The sequence below is a fragment of the Plecotus auritus genome (assembly GCF_963455305.1).
Source record: "Plecotus auritus genome assembly, chromosome: 13".
NCBI classification, from domain to species: domain Eukaryota; kingdom Metazoa; phylum Chordata; class Mammalia; order Chiroptera; family Vespertilionidae; genus Plecotus; species Plecotus auritus.
Window position 1 is genome coordinate 14,170,891 of NC_137779.1, and position 24,706 is coordinate 14,195,596.

The window sequence follows — 24,706 nt, forward strand, 5'->3', positions numbered from 1 at the left end:
ATTTTTTTTTTTGTTCTAACAAAAGCAAAAGCGGAAACGGCGCCCGTGACGAATCTGCTGTTGCCAATATAAAGGTCCGGTCGGACTCGGCACCAAGGATCTTCCATCCTTAGGAACCCGTCGCCGGTGTCCGTGGAAGAGAGAGCCCGAGCCTAGGTGAGGTGTGTGGGAGCGGCGTGGCGGGAGCGGCGCCCACCTGGCGGGAAGGACTTAGTTAATTCCGACTGGACGGCCTGTCCGCGCGCGTGAGGGCCGCCATGTTGGAACCTGGCAAAGGGGGAGATCTTTCGGAGTTGTGTCTAGAGGAGCTGGGGCGATAGCTGGGTTGGAAAGATTGCCCTTTCCTCTCGACGTCCACCCGGAAGGTGAGGAGCCGACGGCCAAGGCGGAGGCGCTTCGGGGTTTGAGGGGTACAGGCCTTTCCAGGGACACTTCTGCCTTAGCGTCAGCGTGCCACTGCGCATGCTCGGCTCCACTGCGCATGCTCCGCAGGACTGCGGGTCCCGCCTTAAGTCCACCTGGGTGGGAAGCGCGGGAATGTGCTTTTAGACTCAGTGAGGACAGAAGAGCTTTGATTGCTTAATAATAACTTTATTTGTATAATAATTTATCATTGTAAAGCAGTTTCAGAGATATCTAATCTTCGCCGGTAACGTGGCGTTTAGCTACATTTTATAGATGATTTACACTTTGCCCAGCATAGGACGAGGTCTTAAACCTGGGTGTTCCTGATTCCCAGTCTCGTGCTCTTTTTTCACTTCCCACCCACCTCCACATGACACCATTCATCTCTCACATCCTATCCCCATTTATGAAGTAATGACGAATCTAAAACTCCTGAGGGTACAAGTTAACCATAGTTATAATGGTCTTTGTTTTTTCCCCTGCAACCTTGTGGTGGAGGTTAGACTCTAGAATTTGGGGGCCAGTAGAATTGATGTAGAGAATAGTAGAGCAGAGATTCAAACAACATAGTGGTATCCTTTTTCTTCTTCTTTTTTTAAAAAATATATTTTATTGATTTTTCACAGGAAGGGAGAGGGATAGAGAGCTAGAAACATCGATGAGAGAGAAACATCGATCAGGTGCCTCCTGCACACCCCCCACTGGGGATGTGCCCACAACCAAGGTACATGCCCTTGACCGGAATCGAACCTGGGACCTTTCAGTCCGCAGGCTGACGCTCTATCCACTGAGCCAAACCGGTTTCGGCCTTTTTCTTCTTCTTTTTTTTTTTTTCCAAATTTTTATTAAGGTATTATATGTGTACATATCTTACCATTGCCCCCCCCTTTTTCTTCTTCTTAACATGTGGAGAAACTGCAGCCACCAGAGGGAACAGAGATGAAGTGCCTCAGAGGCCGAGCCCGGGCCCAGATGAAATCGTCTCACCTGTGTCCGGTGCTCCTTCCGGAGCTCCACTGTTTACCAGCCTTTTAGGATGAGGATTCCAGAGGTGCCGCCTCCAAAGTGGCTTGTTAATGATGACAGATATACAAGCCCTCCTTTTACAAAGCAGTGACAGCGTCACGTCCTGCCTCTCAGTCCTCAATGAAGTGGTCCTTCTCATCTGATTTGGACCAAAAGAAGTTCAGTGAATTATGATTGCAGTTGGTTCAGTTCCCCAGCATATAAACGGGAAGGGTCCTAAGATGGAGATGAAGTGAGGCACACCTTAGACTGAAAAGTGTTTACTGTGCGTTGGGGGCAAAAAAGTGATGGGTCTGACCGAGGAGCTAGGTGAGCTGTGGGAGAGGCAAATTTGCTTCATGGGGTGGAGGCTGGGAGCTGGACTTGGAATGGGCAGTAGAATGTCCGCAGCGGAGATGTGGGAGGCGGAAAGGAAGAGAATATTCCCAGCAGAGGAAATTGCGCTGAGAGAGTCATGGGCTGGGGAACTCGGGCACATTCAAGGCACGAGGTGCAATCCTGGGTAGAATAGGTTTTGCAGTGGAATATGGTGATAGGCTAGGCGAGGGTCAGGGGGCTTGAGTCTGGTGACTTTGGATTTTATTCTGAGGGTGTTTGGCTTTTTATTGGGGGAAAATTCCACAGTGTACCTGCCAAACAATCTCTCTTCCGACATAATCCATGAACTGAAGAAGAAGAAAAGCAAAAAGATTCTGGAGGGAAATGTGAGAAGGAGGGGAACATTATACGTATCATTTTAACAAGTATGACACCGGGAAGGTGCTGTTAGCAAAGAGCCCTGGATTTTAAGTATATATTTCAGCATTGGCTCTAAAGACTTACAGAGGTGGTCACATGGTTATCAGCAGTGTCTGAAACGTTGGCAAGCGCTGTATTATTCCGGCAGGTTCACATGAATTGATGATCACGTGTCATACTTGCATTTTCCCACCCATTTTTCAAAAACAATAGTCATGTATTGGGGTGAATGACAATTTCAGTGTGCTTGCTGGACTAAAATGATCATAGCAACCAGCTCTTGTGCTCCAAGGCATAAGCAGGTTATCTATCAGCTAGGGAACTGGGAAGAAATCTCCTATTCCTTTGACCCGAAGAGCCCACCGCTGGGTGACTGTTGTTTTAGCTTTGCTATCTGCGCACCGACAGATGCGAAGCGCTGCATTCCAAGCACCGTTTTCCCTTGTAGTTTGGCTTTTGAAAGAAGCCCTTATCTGTAGTGACGCAGATGAAATGTTTACAGATGAGTGATGTAAATGTCTAGAATTTGCTTCAGAATCATCGGGGAGTGGTGATGTGAGTGGAAGCATAGAGCAAACAAGACCGGCCCCATGTTGGTCATAGTGGAAGCCAGGCAAGGAATTTGTGGAAAGTTATGCTATGCTCTACATTGGTATGTTTGGAATTCTTGGTAGTAGAGTTAAAAAAAGTTTTTTAAAAAATGTTTTTATTGATTTTAGAGAGAGAAGAAGAGAGAGGGAGAAACATCCAAGTGAGAGAAAAAACATCTAGCAGCTGCCTCCTGCACCCCTGACGGGCAAATTGAACCAGTGACCTCTCAGTGCATGTTTGTTTTTTGTTTTTTTTAAATATATTTTATTGATTTTTTACAGAGAGGAAGAGAGAGGGATAGAGAGTTAGAAACATCGATGAGAGAGAAACATCGATCAGCTGCCTCCTGCACACCTCCCACTGGGGATGTGCCCACAACCAAGGTACGTGCCCTTGACTGGAATCGAACCTGGGACCCTTCAGTCCGCAGGCCGACGCTCTATCCACTGAGCCAAACCGGTTTCGGCTCAGTGCATGTTTTGATGCTCAACCAACTGAGCCACACTGGCCAGGGCCTTGGTAGTCAAGTTTTTAAAAATGACATTTCTGTAGAGGTTCCCAGGCTGGTTTTCCTGACCATTTTAAAGCCTCTAAAAGGTGAACCTGGCTTTTGATCCTCGATTTTGATTCATTCTCTACATTACAGTTAGTTCCTGGAGTTAGTAAGTTCCCTGTGGTGGTTAAGCTGGAGGATAATACATATCTCAAATCAGGTGAGGTTGCCCTCTGCCTCCTCCTGGGAGGGGCGGTGGGGGAGTGTGGGGGAGAGCATCTCAGAGCCCCACTGCCTGGCTCTGATGCTGTCTCCCCCACTTTCTAGCTGGGAGGCCTCAGCCTCTGGGAATCCACTCCCTTCCCTATTAAAGAAGGGGTGATGGTGTCTGCTGCATGGGGTTGTTGTAAGGATCAAATGAGTAGCGCACAGTAGGTGCTACATAAATGCTTGCTGTGGTCCTTCCTAGAACATGAACGATTGGATGCCCATCGCCAAGGAGTATGACCCCCTTAAAGCTGGCAGCATCGACGGCACAGATGAGGACCCCCACGACCGCGCAGTCTGGAGGGCAATGCTGGCGCAGTACACCCCCAACAAAGGCGTCACGGGGGACCCCCTCCTCACCCTGTTCGTGGCAAGGCTAAACTTGCAGACCAAAGAGGAGAAGTTGAAGGAAGTATTTTCCCGCTACGGGGACATCCGGCGGCTTCGGCTGGTGAGGGACTTGGTCACGGGCTTTTCCAAGGGCTATGCTTTCATCGAGTACAAAGAGGAGCGTTCCCTGCTCAAAGCCTACCGGGACGCTGACGGCCTGGTCATCGACCAGCATGAGATATTTGTGGACTACGAACTGGAAAGGACTCTCAAGGGGTGGATCCCTCGGCGGCTTGGAGGAGGGCTTGGGGGGAAAAAGGAATCTGGGCAACTGAGATTTGGGGGGCGGGATCGGCCTTTCCGAAAACCCATTAATTTGCCCGTTATTAAAAGCGATCAGTATAGAGAGGGAAAAAGGGAAAAGAGGGAGCGATCCCGATCCCGAGAGAGATACTGGGAGTCGAGGACAAGGGAGCGAGACCATGACCGGGGCAGGGAGAAGAGGCGGCAGGAAAGAGAGCCAGCCAGGGCGTGGCCTGGAAATGACTGGGAGAGAGAGAGGGATTTCAGAGATGACAGGGCCAAGGGGAGAGAGCGGAGGGACAGAAGTAAGTAGAGGCTCAGCACCACCGCCAGCAGAGCCCAAAAGAAGGTAGAACAGAAGTAAAAGCACAGAGAGGTCTGCATTGCCTTTATACAAAGGTAACCAGTGCCAAATAAAGCTCCCTGATGATGCTCTGACTCAGGTGGCGCAGTCAGTTGGGCGTCGTCCCGTGCACTGAAAGGTGCTGGTTCGAATCCTGGTCAGGCCACATGCCCGGGGTGATCGATGTTTTGCTCTCACATCGATGTTTCTGTTTCTCTTTCTCTCTCACTCCCTTCCCTCTAAAAAATCAATTAAAAAATATTTAAGAACAAACAAACTTACTGATGATAGGTGGTTTGGGCAAGTTTCCTTTCTAATGTGAACCCAGGTTTAAGCTGAACACAATGATGTCATGAATTTCTCTTCTTCATCTTAGAGTTCTGAGGGCACGTTATTTAATGAGCTTGAGAAACAACTTTGTACCCGCCAGCCTCCGTACCGAAGGGTGTGTGCAAGGAGCCACCAGTCTTTCGTTTGGCCATAGGGGATTGGTTTCGAGAATTTTATTTTCTCCCACCCATTAGAAATGACCATTTTGAGGGCCTGGCAAAAGAGGTGATGGCCCCAAATCATTTGTATTGACCTGTGACTCCTGGGAACCCGGATCTGGTCAGAATATGTTGTATCTTTTCCATCCTTATGTCTGTAGTACAAGGAGTTGCTGAATTGAAATAAAAATGGGCTAGAAAAGTGAATCTGGGGAAAATTTCCAGAGACTTAATGCTAACCACATCACTCCTTCCTGCCAAAACAACCCAGCAGCCCCTGGCCCCTGGCCCCTGGCCCCTGGCCCCAGTCCCTTCGTCCTTTGCACTGAATGTGGTAAAAGTCTCAGCAGAGACAAGCAATAACACCCCACCCCCCTCTAGTCATAGTGGAAGAAGACCTGGGTGGGGTCATCACCCCCGCTGGTGCCCCCCACCCCGCCATACCTGAAGGTGTCTTCCAGGCAAGCCCTGGGGTCTCCACCGACAATGAGGAGGTCTCCTAGGCTCTTGAGGAGGAAGAGCAGAGGCCGGCTGGAGCAGCCAGGCACAGGCGGCCGGCCAGAAGTAGGGGCCAGGCCTGTGGGCCACCCAGAAGCTACCTGGGGAGACAGGAGACACTGGGCCAGATGCCTCCTGGCAAAAGCCCTGCCCCTGCCTCCCTGTCCCCCTGAGGGCAGAGGCGCTGCATGTCCTATGCCTCTTCCTAACCAGCTCTGGGTCAGGAGGTTTGCCCAGGTGGAGACCCAAAAGAGGGCCAAGCGGGGGAGGGAGCTCCTCGCTCACAGGACATACCATTCCCCCAGGGGCCTAGCCCAGACTCCCTGTCTCGCAATAACCAGCTCTGAGGCTGGCACCCTCCCTCCAACCCCCCACCACAGGCAGAACACGGGATTTTTAGGGCAGTGAAACCACTCTGTATGGCACCTTATGGTGGGTACCTAGAATTAGACATTTGTCCAAACCCATCGACTCTACAACCCCAAAAGTGAACCCTGATGTGCATTATAGACTTTGGGTGACAGTGCTATGCAGGTTCATTGATTGTAACAATTGTCCCCTTCTGGTGGGAGATGTTGATAATGGGGGAGGTACTGTGGGGGGGGGGGGGCATGCAGGAGGCATATGGGAAATCTCTACCTTTCAAATTTGCTGTGAACTTAAAACTGCTCTAAAAATGAAATCTTAAAAAATAGACAAAATATTTGAACAGATTCTTCATAAGAGAAGGTAGATGAATGGCCATACTGAACAGATGAAAAGATGCTCAACGTTGTGAGTCATCAGGGAAATACCTCAATTAAACCACAATGAGACACCGTTATGCGTTCACTAGAATGACTCAATTAAAAAGATTACCAGTACCAAGTGCTGATAAGGATTTGGAACATCTGGAATTCTCACACATTGCCAGTGGGAATGTCCAACAGTATAATCACATTGAAAAAGTTTTTTCTACAGCTAAACAAACCTTCATTATTTTGTGTGTGTATGTTTTTTAATCCTCACCCAAGAACATGCTTATAGAGAGGAAGGAAGGGAGGGGAGGCGGTGAGAGAGAGAGAGAGAACATTGATCGGTTGCCTTTTGAATATGCCCCAACCAGTGATTGAACCTGAAACCCAGGTATGTGCCCCGACTGGGAATTGAACCAGCAACTTTTCAGTGCACAGGACAACAGTCAACCTACTGAGTCACTCTGGCCGGGCAACCTTCATTATTAGACTCGGCAATTTACCCAAAAGAAATGAAAACGTTGTCTACACAACAGCCTGTGCAGGAATGTTCACAGCAGTTTTATTCAGGGTGGCCACGAATCAGAAACAGCTCAAATGTCCACCAGCAGGTAAATGGATAAGCAAATTGTGTTATATCCATACAGTGGAATACTACTCAGGAATACAAAGGAGTATATATTAATACATGCAACAACCTGCATGAATTTTTAAGACTTTATCTGGAGCAATGCATACATACAGCATGGATTTATGTCAAATTCAATATAGAAAAGGCCAATCTGGGCTATAGTGACAGAAAACAGGTCAGTGGTTGCTTGGGGCTGAGAAGGGGTGGGTTATTGATTGCAAAGGGAGATTTTGGGGTGATGTGAATGTTCTACCTTGATTGTAGTGGTTTGATGGTTTCATGGGTGGATAAATCTGTCAAAACTCATCAAATGTATACTTAATGTGGATACATTTTATTGTATGCAAATTATACCTCAATAAAGTTGATTTTAATTTTATTTTTTATTGAGTTTTAGAGAGAGAAACATCAATTTGTTCTTCCACTTATTTATGCATTCATTGGTTGATTCTTGTATGTGCCCTGACCGGGGATCGAACCCACAACTTTGGCATATCAGGACGACACTTGAACCAACTGAGCTTCCCAGCCAGAGCCAATAAAGTTCATTTAAAAAAAAAATCAATTCCTCAGAAAATTCTTTTCTGACCATGCATGCCCCTCAAACTAGGTCAGCCCCACCTGCACCTCCACCCCCCGGGCTATGCACACCTTTCACAGCCTGTATTTTTCTTCCACTGCATTTCCCTGAGTTTGTAGTTATGTTTTTATTGGTTTCCTGTTTGTTAACGGCCTCTAGGTGGGTAACACCAGGAGGCCCAGGATCCCATCCCTCTGGCTCACCACTATTGCTAGGCACCTGGCACCGTTCCTGCGCACAGTAGGTGCTCATTTAATAATCATTCATTAAATGAACAAATACAGGAGCTAGTAAATGGAGAGGAAGCAAAGGGTCGAGCGGAAGCTAGATCGGGGCCCCAGCCACCACCGTGGGGCTACAGCTCTGTGGACTGGGTGACCTTAGGGCCCCTCCACGTGGGGCCCTGGCTCCGCCTGGGGAAGTTGAGTCTGTGCAGTTCTTCGGAGATCTCCAGGAAGGTCTTGCCTTTGGTCTCAGGAAGGAAGAAGCCAGTGTAGATGGCCCCACAGACACAGACAACGAGGAAAGGCACATAGAGGAAGTTGGACAATCCCTCCTAGAGGTTAAAAGAGACCCTGAGACGCAGTGTGGCTCTATTCGGCCCCCAGATGCAAGGCCCCATGACAGGTCTGAAAGAGGGACTTGTCTTTCTTTGCTTAGAAAAGCCCCATCCCCTTTAGTCTCCGTCTGCTTGGGTGGAGGCCTCCCACTGGGGTTCTCATGCGGACGGACAGGGACAAAACCTAAGGCAGCTCCCCCTGGGGGGAGGGGCAGGCCTACCATGATGAAGGGGAACCCCAGCCCAACCAGGAAGAGCATGGTCCACATGAGCGCTCCGCAGACCATGTAGGCAGCAGGCCGGGCCATCTGGTCAAACAGCTCCGTGGCCAGGATCCCTGTCACTCCAGCTGAAAGGAGGGGGAGGGGGGACAGGGGGCTGCCAGCCAGGGAAAGTCCCCAGATATGGCAGTGGGGACCCCTTGGTGTTCTTCCAGAAGCTTCGGTACAGGTGGGGGTGGGGCATGCGGGTGATATTGCATTCACATCCACCCATCTTTCACCCAGGTACCCACGTCCCTTCAGCAAGTCCCAAAGCCCAGAGCCCCTTGAGCCCACTCACCGGGGCCGATGCCAAAGCTGAGGATGAAGGCAAAGATGCAGGACATGGCCAGGTAGGGCATCCAGGGGAAGGAGCTCTGCAGGAGGGGGCTGGGGTGAGGTGGGGGTCGGCTGGCACCCCAGCCCCCCTCCTCATCCCCGCCAGCTACCTGCAGGCACAGGGCCATGGTGAAGATGCTCCCCCAGCAGGTCATCAGGCAGTATCCCCCTATGAGCAACACGCGCCGGCCTACCCTCTCAATGACCATACACTGCAAAGGAAAGGGGCCTCAGGAACTGGCCTGGGACCCCGGGCCATGGTCCCCTTGGGTTGGGGTGAGCAGTGGGGAGAGGCCTCATGAGGAAGCGGATGGTGGGGTAGGAAGCAGTTTATTGCTTCAGTTGATTAAGAAATTAATTTCCCAACAGCCACCCAACTTCACTGAGTTCCCTCATCTCAAAATAGTGGTTTGAGTGCCCAGCAAATAGTAGGTGCTCAATAAATGCTGGCTAACTCCCCGTATTTTAACAGAGTGACCTGGAGTGGGAAATGGCTTCAAGAAGAGGACTGAAGCCCTCAGGGTGTCAGCACCCCCGACCCCCCCTCTTCCACAGGGCTGGGGGAGGCCAGCCCAGAGCCAGACTCACACTGATACATGCTGTGAGCAGCTCGCAGCACCCGGTCCCGATGATGGCATACTGGACCTTCTCCTGGGGGACTCCCGCCTCCCGGAACACGGAGGAAGCATAGGCGTACATCTGGGAGGCGGGCACGGGGTCGGCTCTGGGGCACTGGCTCCCTGCAGCCTCCCGTGGCTCCCAGGGTCCTGCCACACACAGTCCGGAGGGAGGGGGGGCGGGGGCAGGGACAGGGGCGGGGGGATCTCACCGAGTCGTTCCCGCAGAGCTCCATGGCGCTGCCCAGGACCACGAGGCTCACCACCTGCCTCCGCAGGGTGCGGTCCTGGAACAGCTCCCAGGGGCGCCATGCTCGCAGGCCCTGACAGGCCGCACGCTCCTCCTCCAGCTCCGCCAGCTCGGACGCCAGGTCCGCAGTGCCACGCAGCCGCTGCAGCGCTGGGGCAGAAGAGGGGGTGCTGTGCTCTCTTCCCCCTGTCCTCTCTTTGGTCCCCTACAATGAGCTTCCTCTCCCCAAATCCCCCCCCCCTCTCTCTGGGCCCCGATGGTCAGCTGGGATGACCTTCCTGGCCCTGTCAGTTCACAGCCTCGTGGACCAGGAAGGACTGTAGAACCTGGGGATTCAGTGGATCCGTCCAACAAAACGCAGCGACTGGACGAGTCTGTAGGGAGGGCATGGCCCTGTTCCAGCCCACGCCTTCAGGGACCCGGCTCATTTCTATTTCGCCATCATTCTAAAAACTCGCTAGGCTAGCCCAAGGGTCCCAGAAGGAGCCGAGATGGCCCAGCTGGTACCGCACAGATCAGCCGATGCCCAGTAGACCTGCATGAGGGACTGAAAGGGGCAGAGCCACCAGCCAGAGCCAGCCCAGATCAGCCAACCCCAGAGAACTCACAGAGGCTCCAGCTATGCAGCTGCTTCTGTTGTTGGCCACTGAGATGCAGCGATTGTTAGGCAGAAATAGAAAACCGACCAATAAACTGGTACAAGGAGTGGGTGCCACCATAACTAAGACCTGTGACGTATGGGATTGGTTCCAAGAACAGACAAATGCAAGCACATACCTCGGTTGCAGGCTCCTTCCCCGCCCAGGCCCTGGTTGGGGCTCATGCAGGAGGCAACCAATACATGTGTTTCTCTCACATCGATGTTTCTCTCTGTCTTTCCCTCTCTCTTCCACTCTCTCTAAAAATCAATGGAAAAATATCCTCAGGTGAGGATTGAAAAAAAAAAAAAATACATGAGCACAAAAAGACCTTCAGAGGGAACAAATTGTAATTAAATTTAACTTATTCCAAACTTGCTAGGTTAGTTTAATAAAAAACAAAAACAAACCTCTTTCTTTTTTTTTTTTTTAAGTATATTTTTATTGATTTCAGAGAGGAGGGGAGAGGGGAAGATAGATAGAAACATCAATGATGAGAGAGAATTATCGATCGGCTGCCTCCTGCACGCCCCTTACTGGGGATCAAGCTGGCAATCCAGGCATGTGCCCTTAACCGGAATCAAACCCAGGACCCTTCAGTCCACAGGTTCACACTCTATCCACTGAGCCAAACCAGCGAGGGCTATAAACACATTTTTATTTATTATTTTTATTATTTTTTTATTATTTATTTTTTTACAGAGAGGAAGGGAGAGGGATAGAGAGTCAGAAACATCCACCAGCTGCCTCCTGCACACCTCCTACTGGGGATGTGCCTGCAACCAAGGTACATGTCCTTGACCGGAATCGAACCTGGGACCCTTCAGTCCACAGACCGACGCTCTATCCACTGAGCCAAACCAATTAGGGCAATATAAACACATTTTTAAAGAGAGAAAGAGAGACAGAGACACACAGAGAGAGAGGCATGTGCAGCAGAGCTGAACTACTCCAGCCCAGACCAGCCTGGACTGGCCAATCCTCAGCTGCCTCTGACACCAGAGCTGTGCAGCCAGCCCAGTGAGTCAATGAGTAGAAAGTAAAGTAAATGATTGTTGTTGTTTTCAATCCTTACCCGAGGATATGTTTATTAATTTTTAGAGAGAGAGGAAGGGGGACAGAGAGGGGGAGAGAGAGAGAGAGAGAGAGAAGCATTGATCGGTTGCCTCCCTGACCAGAATCGAATCGAACCTGCAACCTTTTTGGTGTACGGGACGATGCTTCAACCAACTGAGCCACCTGGTTGGGGTAAGTGATTGTGTTTTAAGCCAAAGATGTGGGGATCATTCCTGGGGCATCATGACTGTGGCCATAGCTAATGAGTAAGACCGTCAGCACCCCGCTGGCCTTGGGCCAGTGAAGTCCTACATGGTATTTCATCCTGCATGTGTGTGGGAGCTGTCTCTGCACCGCCCTGGGGTTTGAAGGGATTGACAGATGGCACAAAGAGAGGGACAACCTTTCCCTGAGAAAGGGGACCCACATGCTCTGGGCAGATGTGCCCATTGGTCGAGAGTGGCCTAGGGACCTGGGGTCAGGGACTCACCTGCCAGGCAGGCCTCAGTGTCGCCACGGTCAATGAGGAGGTAGCGCGGGCTCTCGGGGAGCAGGGGCAGGGAGGCCAGCTGCAGCACCCCAGGCACCAGGCAGCTGGCCAGCAGCAGGGGCCAGGCCTGCCGGCCACCCAGGAGCTCCCTGGAGAGGCAGAGGAGAGGCCAGCCAGACACCTCCTTGCCAGAGCCCTGCCCCATATCCACCTGCTCCCCACCCCCCAACTTGCCTGCCTGCCCTTTGAGGGCAGAGGGTCTGCATGGCTCTGTGCTTCTTCCTAACCAGCTCTGGGCCTGGACACCAAGCCCCCTCCCACCAGGTGAGGACCCCAGCCCGGGCAGGGCCGTGGCCCCACCTTCTCCCTAACAACTCCTTTCCCAGGACGCCAGGCTCTGCCTTCTCCTCTCTTTTCTGGAATGACCAAGACAAGCTCCCCTTCAAAAGCCCAAACCTCCCCCCTCTTGTCTGTCAAGACCTGCTTTCTGCTTCCTGACCTGGAGAGGATGAGAGGTGTGATTCACACTGAAGGGTGGCTCACTGAGGCCCATTTTGTGTACCGGCAGATGGAAGTGGACAGGTTTCACTTCCTTTGTATTCTCTTCGCAATACAAATTAGCATATTACACTTTGGTTATTCGGTTGTTCTGCCGTTCGGTCTATTTGCATATTACCCTTTTATTATATAGGATTATTATATAGGATTGGTGGTCACCTGACCCAGATGTAGCCTCACCACATGATTGGTCTAGGGGTAGGCATGTGATCCAACCAGAGGTGAGGGAGTATGTCAGCCTAATCTACATCATAGGTGGGGAGAAGTCTAGGCAAAGAAGGGCTTTTACTGGCACATGGGGGGCACTTACCTGAGTCCCACCACTTGTCCCATCACGATCCCCAGGGCAGTGAAGATGGCTGAGGTCATGGCCACGGCTCCTCGGAACTCCTTGGGGGCACTCTCCCCCAGGTACATGGGCTGGATGCTCATGCTCACACCTGGCCGTGTGCACGCAGACAGTCAGACCGCAGGCTGGACCCCCTCCCCGCAATGCCCGGGCCTGCCTCCCCACCTCCTGGCACCTCATCTACTGGATCCTGGCATAGAGCTGCTCCCTCACCCCGTACGCTTAGAGGCCACCCCCCCTCACCTGCTGTAGGGCCAGCAGGACCCCAGTTCCCCCCCACCCCCGCCCCCAGGACCTCTGATGATAGAAAGAAGTCTTTCTCAGATCAGCCCCATCCTGTGCCCCCGCCACAGTCCCACTCTGGTCATCGAATCTCTCTAGACCCCGTCACTGGGAGGAATGTAAAGGGCTCCCAGGGGGCTGAGCGGGCGGCGGGAGAAGGGAAGGGCAGCATCTGATGCCCACCCGCTGCCCGGCTCTCACAGCCACACTGTCACTGGCCACTACTGCTGTCACGCTCACCTCGTCCTGACTTCTCCAGAGACACCGGGCACTCAGGCAACCAGCGGGGAAACAGAACTGGACAGCACTCCCCCTGCCCACCCCAGATGGCGACCGCTGCCAAACGCTAGGAGGCCCGTATTTGAGCATCATCCACCTGCTGGGAGTGCCGGTCCCTCTCTCCCTGGCCAGGGATCAGGAACTGGGTCTCATCAAGGGCCTGCGTCTCTCTGAGCACTGGGTGCAGGGAGCTGGGAAGAAGGTGATGCGTCGATGGCCAAAGCCTCAGAGGGGCCCTGCTCTCCCTCCAAACAGGTAGGGACCTAGCCTTTGTGCTGGGTCCTCATCCTGGGGGCACACAGACAAAGTCTGACCTAGATCCTTTTCCCTGGAGTGTGGGCTGTTCCTAGTGACTCACAAGTAGACCATGGCAAAACCAACCGGGTATGACTACTGAGATTAGGACATAAAAAACAGCCCGGCCAGCATGACTCAGTGGTTGAGCATCGACCTCTGAAGGTCATGGTTCTATTCTCGGTCAGGGCACATGCCCGGGGCTGCAGGCTCAATCCCCAGTAGGGGGCGTGCAGGAGGCAGCCAATCAATGATTCTCTCTCATCATTGATGTTTTTCTCTCTCTCCCTCTCCCTTCCTCTCTGAAGTCAATAAAATATACTGTATATTTTTTTAAATTGAGACTCCCTCCTTGAGCATACACACATCCACACACATACTCATCTTTCTCTTTCATCACTTACGCTGGAGGAAACCAGCCACCACGTGTGAAACCCCTGCCAACAGTCATCTTGGAAGCAGATCCTCCAGCCTCGTCAAACCCTGAGTGACTGCAGCCCTGCCTGACAGCGTGATCCCAGCCTCAGGAGGGCCCAGCCAGAGCCACCCAGCTAAGACAGTGGTCGGCAAACCACGGCTCGCGAGCCACATGTGGCTCTTTGGCCCCTTGAGTGTGGCTCTTCCACAAAATACCACGGCCTGGGCGAGTCTATTTTGAAGAAGTGGCGTTAGAAGAAGTTTAAGTTTAAAAAATTTGGCTCTCAAAAGAAATTTCAATCGTTGTACTGTTGATATTTGGCTCTGTTGACTAATGAGTTTGCCGACCACTGGGCTAAGATACTCCCAGGTCCCAACCCACAGGAACCATCAGACAAGAAGCGTTGGCTGCTTTAAGCTACTACATTTTTACATACTTTGTTTTACTGGACTAGATCCCTAATGTAGACATTTACACCTGGCCGTTTACATAGTAGGGAGTCAAGAGGGGATTTGCTGATGGGAACCCCTAAGAGCCCAGATGGATGTGCTCAAAATTCTGCTCCCTCACATGACAGGCCCCCCCAAACTGAGGAGCCCCTAACAGGCCAGTCTGCCTCTGTCTGGAAGATCAGAGAACTCATCTTAGATGCCTTTACACCTTGGCTGCCAGGAAGCTCATGTCTACTTAGCGCGTTACTCAAACACAGGACCCCTGTTAGTGTAGGTCTGGGAATGTTTGTCCTCACATCCCTATACAACTTTTTTGATTTTCCTATATCCACTCCCAATGTCTAGTTATATGATCCTTTTAAGATAAACCATACTTAATCATTTTTGCAAAATTAAGGTAGGCATGAGTGAAAAGTAAATCCATGGATAAACAGAATAAATTAATGAATGAAGAGAATAAATGAATGAGCAGGAACGGAGAGCAGGTGAGATGCCCCTCCTCCCCCATACCTGCGCTGACTCCCACGAGCAGCCGTCCCAGCATGATTATCTCAAAGGAGCCTGCTCTGTGGCTGAAGCCAAACAGGATCGCCGCGGCCACCACAAAGACGTTGTTCACCAGGAGGGACTTCTTCCTTGGGGGAGTGGGACCAGGCAAGAGAGGCTCAGGTCAGTCCAGAGGGACGATCCCTGGGGGCCCCTCTTTGCAACCCCAGCCAGCCCTAATCAGACCCGTGTGTGTGTGAACTGTGCTAAGCGACTATGTGGAAAGGATCACTAGCCATTGTACCTGGGTCACACGTGGTATGCCCCAACGCACTCCAAACCATTCTCCTTCCTGCCTGTCCCACAGCTTGAAATGACAGATTTATGTGTATGGCTTTATCCCTCAGATTAAGCACCCCTCTCCTCAAAATCCTTTGTGAAAAGAAGGGACCGGGCCCTGACTGGTTTGGCTCAGTGGATAAAGCATCGGCCTGTGGACTGAAGGGTCCCAGGTTTGATTCTGGTCAAGGTCATGTACCTTGGTTGCGGGCACATCCCTAGTAGGGGGTGTGCAGGAGGCAGCTGATTGATGTTTCTCTCTCATCAATGTTTCTAACTCTCTATCCCTCTCTCTTCCTCTCTGTAAAAAAAAATCAATAAAATATATTTAAAAAAAAAGAAGGGACCGGTAGCCCTACTGGCGTGTCTCAGTGGTTGAGCATCGACCTATGAACCAGGAGGTCACAGTTCTATTCCTGGTCAGAGCACATGCGTGGGTTGTGGGCTCGATCCCCAGTGTGGGGTGTACAGGAGGCAGCCGATCAATGTTTCTCTCTCACCCTTGATGTTCCTATCTCTTTCTCCCTCTCCCTTCCTCTCTGAAATCAATAAAAATATATTTAGCCCTAGCTGGTTTGGCTTAGTGGATAGAGTGTCAGCCTGCAGATTGAAAGGTCCCGGGTTCGATTCCAGTCAAGGGCACATGCCTGGGTTGTGGGCTCGATCCCCAGTAGGGGGCGTGCAGGAGGCAGCCTATCAATGATTCTCTCTCATCATTGATGTTTCTCTCTCTCTTTCCCTCTCCCTTCCTCTCTGAAATCAATAAAAATATATTTTTAAGACAAAAGAAAGAGAAGATTGGTTACAAAGGGGGAAATGAGGCCCAAAGGGAGAAATGAGGCTGTTGTTTACAAATGGCCTTTGTTGGCAGATGTGGAACTAGAAACGGGAGTCCTCCCTCTCACACAGCAGACTCCTCCCTCTGCCAAATCCGCTTGGAACTGTGACTCTCATGGTGAAACTACAGGCAGAGTAGGAGGCTGGGGCCTGCCAGGTACCTCCCTTCTCCCACATTCCTCGGCCTGCAGACAGACCGGGGTGACCCTCAGTAAGGGTCACTGGGGGCACACAGGAAGCACTTACCTTCCCAGCATAACGGCCAGGGGCCCTGCCAGCAGCGCTCCAAAGAGGCCCCCCAGGGGGTACAGAGACACGATGAGGGACCACATTATCAGGATCAGGTGGTCAGGTAGTGGCTGGCCAGTCCGTGCCTGCCACGTCTGATTGGTGAATTCTTGAATGTGCTGTGAACAGAGATGCCAGTCAGCCTCCCAGGGAGGGGACTGCACACGCTAGGCCTTCTCCCCACAGGGAGAATGAAACTACAGACAGAGTAGGAGGCCAAAGGTCACCGTCACTTTCAAGGGGGTCTGCACCACATGGCCCCCCTTCTGTGCTACTAAGTCTGCATTGCTAGGACTGCACTCCCTCTGGCCTGTGTGCTCTCAACGCCCCACTCCATCCTTTGTGGTATCTAAACCTACTCGACTTCTCTGGAGTGTGCTGCGTGTCTCCTTGGGACCCCGACTGTGGCAAGTGCCGTCTGTGAGAACACATGACTCTGTTCATTGGTAAGACTGGGAATTAGGCCTAAAGAGGGGAAATGACCTGCCCACCGCCTGAGCCACAGGTCAGGGCTGCTGCCAGGTGGTTCAGACACCCCAGAACCCCACCCCCAGAGCTGCCACTCAGGAAACTGAACAGAGGCCACGTGGTTAGGAATGACTATGCTTGGGACCCCCTTCCCTTGGGTAGAGATGAAATGTCGGTGTCTGGTGGGTCTTAGGCCTCCCACCCAGATGTGAGGGAGGAAGTCAGGAGGGCACTGGATTTAGTGTTGGGCCTGGTTCCCACTAGGTCCCCCTGGAGGAAGGACCTGCCCAGAAGAGCCAACCTTGACGGGAACTCCTCAGGAGTGACCATTCACTGAGGTAGGGGAGGATCCGAGGCTCCGAGGCCAAGAAAGTCCCATGGCACGGGGCAGTTAGTGATGGCCCACAGGAGACAAGACCTGAGAGTGCCCACAAGTAAGTCTGCACTGGTGGGCACTCACATCCTTGTTGAGTGAGCAAATAAACAAATGCAGCTGGTTCAGACCTCCCTTCCTAAAGCCAGCAGTTCTTCCTTTCTTTAAGAGGCTGCGGCTAGAATTGTTTCTGCCCAGAATGTACTCCCAGCCCGGGCTTCTGCTACCCACTTCTTCCTTTGGAGGAGTTCGCTTCCATTATCAGTTATAGCCCCTACTAGAGGCCCGGTGCACGAATTCGTGCATGGGTGGGGTCCCTCTGGGTGGCCTGCAGGGATCGGGCTGAAACCTGCAGTCCACACTGCCAGCAGCTTCTACCTGCAGCTCCCATTCATCCTGGCTGCTCATCCCAGCCCCACTGTGCCTGCTGAGGGCTCGAACCCAATCAGTCCCGATCTGGAGAGGCTGGCGCTGCAGCAGCGCTCACCAGCCATGAGCCCCACGTCTGGCGCCCTCCCAAGGGGAGTGGCCTGCAGAATCTGGCTGAAACTGGCTCTTCGACATCCCACAAGGGGTCCCGGATTTCAAGAGGGCACAGGCCAGGCTGAGGGACCCCACCGGTGCACGATCGGGTCGGGGAGGGACCATGGAAGGGCTCCAGGACATGTCTGGCCTATCTCACTCAGTCCCGAGATCAGCCGGACCCCAGCAGCAAGCTAATCTACCCGTCGACTGTCTGCCCCCTCGTAGTCAGTGCACATCATAGCGAGAGGTTGAACAGCCTTAGCATATCATTAGCACATTACACTTTGATTGGTTGTTTGGTTGTTCTGCCATTCGGTCTATTTGCATATTACCCGTTTATTATATAGGATTGGTGGTCACCTGACCCAGATGTAGCCAAAGGAAGTGCTCTGCCCTCCTCACCACATGATTGGTTTAGGGGTGGGCATGTGATCCAAGCCAGTTAATCACTCTTTCCAGGCCTCTCTGTGGAGAGCTACCAGGGAGGACTTTTATTTGGGGATTCCCAGCTGATAAAAAGTGAGTCTGGCCTGGCCAGTGTAGCTCAATGGTTGAGCATCGGCCTATGAACTAGGAGGTCAGGGTTCAATTCCTGGCCAGAGTTTGATTCCTGATCAGGGCACATGCCCGGGTTGCGGGCCTGATCCCCAGTAGGGGGAGTGCAGGAGGCAGCCAATTAATGATTCTCTCTCATCATTGATGTTTCTATATCTCTCTCCCTCTCCCTTCCTCTCTGAAATCAATAAAAATATATATATATATTTTTTAAAAGTGAGTCTGGTGACAGCTGCTGTCTTGTCACTGGGTAGAGGATGAGGCCAGGCAGGGACAGGAGAGCCCCAGTTCCATCCTAGGGCTTGGTTCCTGCAGCTCTTCTCCTCCCCTCTCCAACACACGGTTTATAGCCCCACATCTTTCCCAGCGAAGTGACAGGACACTTGCCCTTCTTACTTAAGCAAGTTAGAGGCCGCTTCTATCACTGGGGCTCACCGACTCATCCTTTCCATAGGCCCAAAATGAACATCGACAGGGGCCAGGCCAGCATCAGCTGCTGGGGATTCACAGATGGTCCAACACTGAGAGCAAGCCAGTAGGAGGAAGAGATGAGCCCCAGACAACCAACACACCGCCCGCGTGCTGACAGCCACACCAAGGGCGGAGGAGGGAGGGGAGACGTCCAGCTTGGGGTTTGGTGAGGGAAGGCATCAGGAAGGTGATGGCATTTGGGTGGTTCCTGAGGGGCTTCTGCAAGGGGCTGGGGAGAGAGGGCTTCTCAGCAAAAGGAGGGTCTAGGAAGGGCTGTGTGCATTCAGGAGGCTGCATAACCTGCTTGGTAGTGGGGCTGGGCAATGAAGGTGGGAGCCATGAACAGGCTCTGATCCCAGGAGGCCTTGGGTTTCAGGTGGCTGCGTCTGTCTTTATTCCTATAGGCACTAGGAAGACACAGAATGTTCTGGGCTTGATCAAACTGGAGAGGATCTAGAAGGGGAAAAGCTGAAGGTAGGGAGGCCAGTGAGGAGGCTGGGCCAGCAATCCAGACAGGATAGATGGGGTCTGAACCGGGGTCCTGGCAGAGACATGGGGAGAAATGGCTGGATGCTAGAGGTAGTTAAGAAGGACTCGTGTCAGAGTAAAGGCTGACCGCCGGTCACTGGGTGGACGGTGGAGTCGTCAGGGATTCAGGAGGAGTGCCGGTGAAGGGGGAGGATGCAGAGCTGGATTTGAACCCGAAGTACCTGTGGGACATCCCAGTGGGGGCGGAAGTGTGGGAGAAAGTGCCACCAAGTGGGTGCTGGCCTGAACACCACTGGGGACAACTGTCAGCCCTCACCCAGCACCCACTCAGCTGGTGATCGTAGGCACAGAAGGTACATACCACGGTTGGGGCATTGATGATGGAGAGGTTATAGCCAAATTGAAACGTCCCACCAATGCCAGCTGCACAGATGGTCTGGAGCAGGACCCTGCCCTGAGTCTAAGGAGAGAAGGGAGGACACGGAGTGAGTAGCAACAGCCTCCACCGCCCTCCCAGGACCAGAACCTGCCAATTAGAACACTGCAATGCGTGTGAACCAGGCAATGCGAGGAAACCGAGGACAGAGGGGGAGTTACCTAGGTCACGTGGCTGGCAGAGAGCAGAACCCCACCCAGTCTTCTGCTCTGAAACCTCAGTGTATGCTGAAAGCTCTCTACTCCTCCAAGGTATAACCGCGAACTGCTTCCCTCAGCTGTCTTCCTAGGCATTCACAAAGTAGCTGACTGTATAAAAATCGACTCATTGATCTTTTCCCAGGAAATCATACTGCCTTTCTTGTTTTGGCAAATTCGTCTGCAAATTGAAAGTGCTACAAATCAAATTTATTATTATTTTTTTAAATAAGTAGACATTTCATGGCAGAAGGATATTTGGCTAAAAGAGTTTCTGAAGAATTTCCCGAGGACTACTTATTCATTCATCAGTCCAATTCCAAGTGCCTGCCCCATCCAGGCACTGTGCTGAGGACAGATACAGCCAGGGAAGAGACAAGCATACATTCACCATTTGGCGAGATACTGTGCAGGGAGTGGTGGGAGGTGAGGTGGGGGGCGGGGAGTGGCTCTAGAGGGCAGGATTCTGCCAGAGATCTTGCCACAGGTCTGCAGACAGATCCATGACAGGCACCCTGCCTGCCCACAGCTCCTATAAGGCCTATGTAACTTCCTCCCAAGCTGGAAGCTACAGGAGGAAGGCAGGTGAGGACCCAGGGCTTTCGTCTCACTGTAGTCACATCACAGCCCCAGACGGGCTGCAAGAGACACAATGCCTGATGATGACAAGTGAGCCCATGTGGCAGGAGATGCTGGCAGGTCTCCAAGACCGCAGGAAATGGTTTAGTCCACTGAGATGGTTGGTGGAGACTGCCTAGAGCAGCAGTTCTCAACCTGTGGGTCGCGACCCCTTTGGGGGGTCGAACGACCCTTTCACAGGGGTCGCCTAAGACCATCGGAAAACACAGATATTTACATTACGACTCATAACAGTAGCAAAATTACAGTTATGAAGTAGCAATGAAAATAATTTTATGGCCCTGGCCGGTTTTGCTCAGTGGATAGATCATCTGCCTGTGGACTCAAGGGTCCCAGGTTCGATTCTGGTCAAGGGCATGTACCTTGGTTGCGGGCACATCCCCAGTAGGGGATGTGCAGGAGACAGCTGATTGGTGTTTCTCTCTCATTGACGTTTCTAACTCTCTCTCCCTCTCCCTTCCTCTCTGTAAAAAGTCAATAAAAGATATTAAAAAAAAAAGAAAAGAAAATAATTTTATGGTTGGGGGTCAGTCACCACAACATGAACTGCATTAAAGGGTCACGGCATTAGGAAGGTTGAGAACCACTGGCCTAGAGCAGGCATGTCAAACTCGCAGCCCGCGGGCTGCATGCGGCCCACAACGAATATTTTTGCGGCCCAGCCAATATAACGGTATGTAAGAAACGTTTTAATAAAAATGTAACTTAAATTTTACAATATCCTGTTATACATAATTATTAATAACGAACTACAACGTTCGCTAATGACTGATTTGGGTTGCATTCTTTCCCTTACGCACCTTACGCGCAGGCGCACCATTTCTCTCCACTAACACTAGCAGCGAATATTTTAACAGCCAACTGCCACGTCATTAGTCTTGTACTGACTTGTTTGGTGTGCGCAACAGGAAATATTTCGCTTTCGGAGAACAAGAAAAATAGGTTTATTTGCATTACGATTATTAATTTGGGCAGTTATTCAATGTCTGGTAAGTTAATGTTCAAGAAAAAATATTAATTTTTATTAAAATGTTCTATTATTTTACGTTAACAATGACTCATTTATCTCAGCCCTTTGTATTCAGCATGTCTCTATCGAAATAAACCTACGTTTCTATGAAAATGGAAGCTTTTGCCGAAACCGGTTTGGCTCAGTGGATAGAGCGTCAGCCTGCGGACTGAAGGGTCCCAGGTTCGATTCCGGTCAAGGGCATGTACCTTGGTTGCGGGCACATCCCCAGTGGGAGGTGTGCAGGAGGCAGCTGATCGATGTTTCTCTCTCATCGATGTTTCTAGCTCTCTATCCCTCTCCCTTCCTCTCTGTAAAATATCAATAAAATATATTTTAAAAAAGAAAAAAAAAAGAAAATGGAAGCTTTTGTTTTTTGCGGCCCACATAAACTTAAACCTTGTTTATTTGTCCCGTGTTCGCCTTTAAGTTTGCCATGACTGGTCGTGAAAAGCAATCAGACACTAACTATGATGGTGCTTATTAATTCAGTGAACAAATATTTTTTGCCTCCCTATTATGGACCATAAACTTACTGCTCTGGGTGCTGGGAATATAGCAGTGAACAAGAGACAAAATCTGTGACCTCAGAGTTTTTTTTCCAGTGTGGGAGACAGGCAGTAACAAATGAACAAGGAAAGTGTATAGTATGCCAGCTGGGGCGACTGAGACAGGAAGCAGAGAAGGTGAGAGGGGGTGTTTGGAGAGGGTGGTCAAGGATATGCCCCGAGAAGGTGACATCTGCATAGACTTAAAGGAGGTAAGGGAAGCCCCATGCAGATAGCTCATGGAAATCAGTGCAGGTTGGGGGAAACCCAGAGATGAGCGGTGTGGGCTGCCCCCATTCTCTCTGTGAAGCAGGGCAAGACAGGGTTTTATAGGAGATGGAGGAGATGAAGGTTGGGGAGAGAGGTGAGGATGGGAAACAGTCAAAGAAGGGGCTGAGGTAGCCAGAATCCGGGCGTGTCTGGCCTGCGTGAGGACACAAGGTAGCGCAGGCATCACGAGGGATGCTAGCCTGGGCGGCTGGGGTCCGCAGGTCCTGCAGATGTGTGACCACATGCAACCCTGCACTAGCCCCCAGGCCATACCTGCGCATGAACACCTGCATGCTCTTCTGAGCCCACACACCTAACTCCACTGTACAAGCAAGCACGGGATAGTTTTTGTACATCTGACGTCTCCGTCAAGCCTTCCAGAGTGGCTACGCCTGTGCAGTTCACGCCGAGCTGCAATTCCTCATCTGGAACGCCAGGGCCAGGCGGGTTTTGGAATGTCGACCTTTCCAGATCGCAGGAGGGCATCGGGCACGTACACATTTCTCCCGCATTCAGGAGAAGAGCGGCCTGCGGGGTGGGCAGGGGAGCAAGCGCGGTCGCGGCGCGGAGGAAGTGCACGCGCGTAGAGGGAGGGCTGTGCAACCATTCCAGTGGGAAGCCAGGAGCGCCGCTGAGCCAGGCGGAGGCGCATGCGCAGTGGGGCCTTGAGAAGTGCAAATCATCACCGAAGCCAAGGCGGACGCGCAAGCGCAATGCGTGTTGAAAGGGTCGGTTTAAGGCTGCTGGAGCGCGCGGCCGAGGTGCACGCGCAGGGGCACAGGGTCTTAAGGGGAGGGGGTGTCCCGCCAGCAGGTCACCTGCGTCCGAGGCTGTAAGGGTGGCTCCTGTTCGTCTTCCATCCCTCCCTTTGCGCAGCTCTGAGGTTGAAAGGCCACTCACTCCTCCTTACTCAGCCGAGCCCAGCTCTGCAGACCGGAAGGGGTTCTGGTCCAAGGTACCCCGGCCAAGCCCCCGCATTCGTCCCCGCTGGTCGCAGCCGATGGCTCAGATCACCGCGCTGCAGACTCGCCCGAAATCCGGCCCTGGCTCCTCGTCCTCCTCCCCCGCCGCGGCCTCCGGGGAGGTTCCTGCCTCACTCCCTCTCGGACCTCCACCGCCGTCCCTCCCAGCCCCTCTGCCCGGCTCCCTTTTATCCTGATCAGGCGTCCCTAAGTCCCCTCTCCCCGGGAGGCCCTGTCCCCGGGCCACTCTCTGAGGGCCCAGCCCTTGATTCTAAACAGACATCCCCACGCTCACCCAGTACAGGTTCCACCGCTCTCCCCAGAGGAGGGAGGACCTAGGAGGGCCCGAGGCAGACCCACCGGTCTCTGGAGCACTGTCATCAGTCCGTCCTGGCAGAGCTGGCGACTTTGAATGCGGAGAACCCGTCTCCGGTTGCCGCCAGGAGATTTATTACGTGAGAGGCCGGTCCGGCCTCCGTCCCGACGCGCTCCGAGGTGTGGAACCACAGGGTTCGCTGGGCTGGATTAATCTTTTCTTTCTCGGGCCCAGCGTGGAACAAGGCCAAACCGAAATCAGACTTGCCCAAGATACTCCTCGTGGTCATGGAAACGGAGACGGTGCAGTAACCTTAGGAAGTCAGCAAAGCCTGCGGTGGACATACCCTGGACATACACCCGAATGGATCCCGCAGCGTCTCTATTGCTCATGCTTCGTTTTTGTTTGAATCTTGCTGCCCTGAATTTTAAAAAGCATGCAGTTAGCCAGTGCTAATATTTTACCATGAGGGTTTTCTTTATGAGCTCAATTACATCAGTAGAGTTTCTAATGGTAAACTATCCTTGAATTCTTGGGGTAAACACAACTTGCTCATAATGTTGTACTAACACATTGTTGGTTTCAGTTGCGAATATTTAGGTGGATTTATTGTTTCAGAACAACTACTGTGTGTTCTTTCTCAAAAAGTAGTGGAGAGCCGGGCTGGGCTGGCTCAGTGGTTGAGTGTCAACCTGTGAACCAGGAGGTCACATGCCTGGGGTTTCAGGTTTGATCCCCAGGAGGGAGTGCAGGAGGCAGCTGGTCAATGATTCTCTCTCATTATTGATGTTGTTCTCTCTCCCTCTCTCCAAAATCAATACAAATGTATTTTTTTTAAAATTAGTGGAGAAACAATGGGCTAACAACTGGTAGTGGGACAATTGATTATCTATATTGGGGGGAATGAAAATGGATCTCTGCCTCAGCCCATACAAAAGAAAATCATTCCAGGGACACACAAATCTGCTGTAAAAATGCAAAGTTCAAACATTTTAGAAGAAAATAAAGAACACCTTTATAACTTCAGGATAAATAAGGATAAACCACATGGATTCCCTATGAAGATTTATTATCATTAAAATTAAAACTATTGCCCTGGCTGGTTTGGCTTAGTGATTAGAGCATCTGCCCAAGGACCAAAGGGTCTCGGGTTCGATTTCCAGTCAAGGGCATGTACCTCGGTTGCAGGTTCGATCCCTGGCCCAGTCAGGGTGCATGCAGGATGCAACC

The 24,706-nt window shown here is 51.8% G+C and overlaps 2 protein-coding genes across 11 annotated transcripts; one reads left to right on the forward strand and one right to left on the reverse strand.

Annotated features, from left to right (window-relative positions):
- The first annotated feature begins 79 nt into the window (after window positions 1-79).
- SNRNP35 (small nuclear ribonucleoprotein U11/U12 subunit 35) lies at window positions 80-7,226 on the forward strand. Of its 6 annotated transcripts, none has more exons than XM_080650512.1 (2): window positions 80-156; window positions 3,723-7,226. In XM_080650512.1, the coding sequence occupies exon 2, from the start codon at window positions 3,726-3,728 to the stop codon at window positions 4,464-4,466; it is 741 nt and encodes a 246-aa protein (XP_080506638.1). In that variant the 5' UTR covers window positions 80-156; window positions 3,723-3,725; the 3' UTR covers window positions 4,467-7,226. The 6 variants fall into 6 exon arrangements, 5 of the variants coding, with proteins under 5 accessions (XP_080506638.1, XP_080506641.1, XP_080506639.1 ...); XR_013959567.1 differs by lacking the exon at window positions 3,723-7,226 and adding an exon at window positions 1,327-1,461 and having other exon boundaries at window positions 86-156; XM_080650515.1 differs by having other exon boundaries at window positions 146-161.
- SLC2A11 (solute carrier family 2 member 11) lies at window positions 7,205-23,687 on the reverse strand. 5 transcript variants are annotated; one of them, XM_080650506.1, is made up of 14 exons: window positions 23,521-23,651; window positions 23,017-23,124; window positions 22,472-22,726; window positions 19,461-19,559; window positions 16,177-16,337; window positions 14,779-14,903; window positions 12,505-12,634; window positions 11,637-11,785; window positions 9,415-9,602; window positions 9,174-9,284; window positions 8,696-8,797; window positions 8,548-8,623; window positions 8,208-8,335; window positions 7,205-7,983 (listed from the first exon to the last, which is right to left on the reverse strand). In XM_080650506.1, the coding sequence occupies exons 2-14, from the start codon at window positions 23,056-23,058 to the stop codon at window positions 7,783-7,785; spliced, it is 1,767 nt and encodes a 588-aa protein (XP_080506632.1). In that variant the 5' UTR covers window positions 23,059-23,124; window positions 23,521-23,651; the 3' UTR covers window positions 7,205-7,782. The 5 variants fall into 5 exon arrangements, with proteins under 5 accessions (XP_080506632.1, XP_080506633.1, XP_080506631.1 ...); XM_080650507.1 differs by having other exon boundaries at window positions 9,174-9,251; window positions 23,456-23,593; XM_080650505.1 differs by having other exon boundaries at window positions 23,456-23,593.
- Window positions 23,688-24,706: the final 1,019 nt, after the last annotated feature.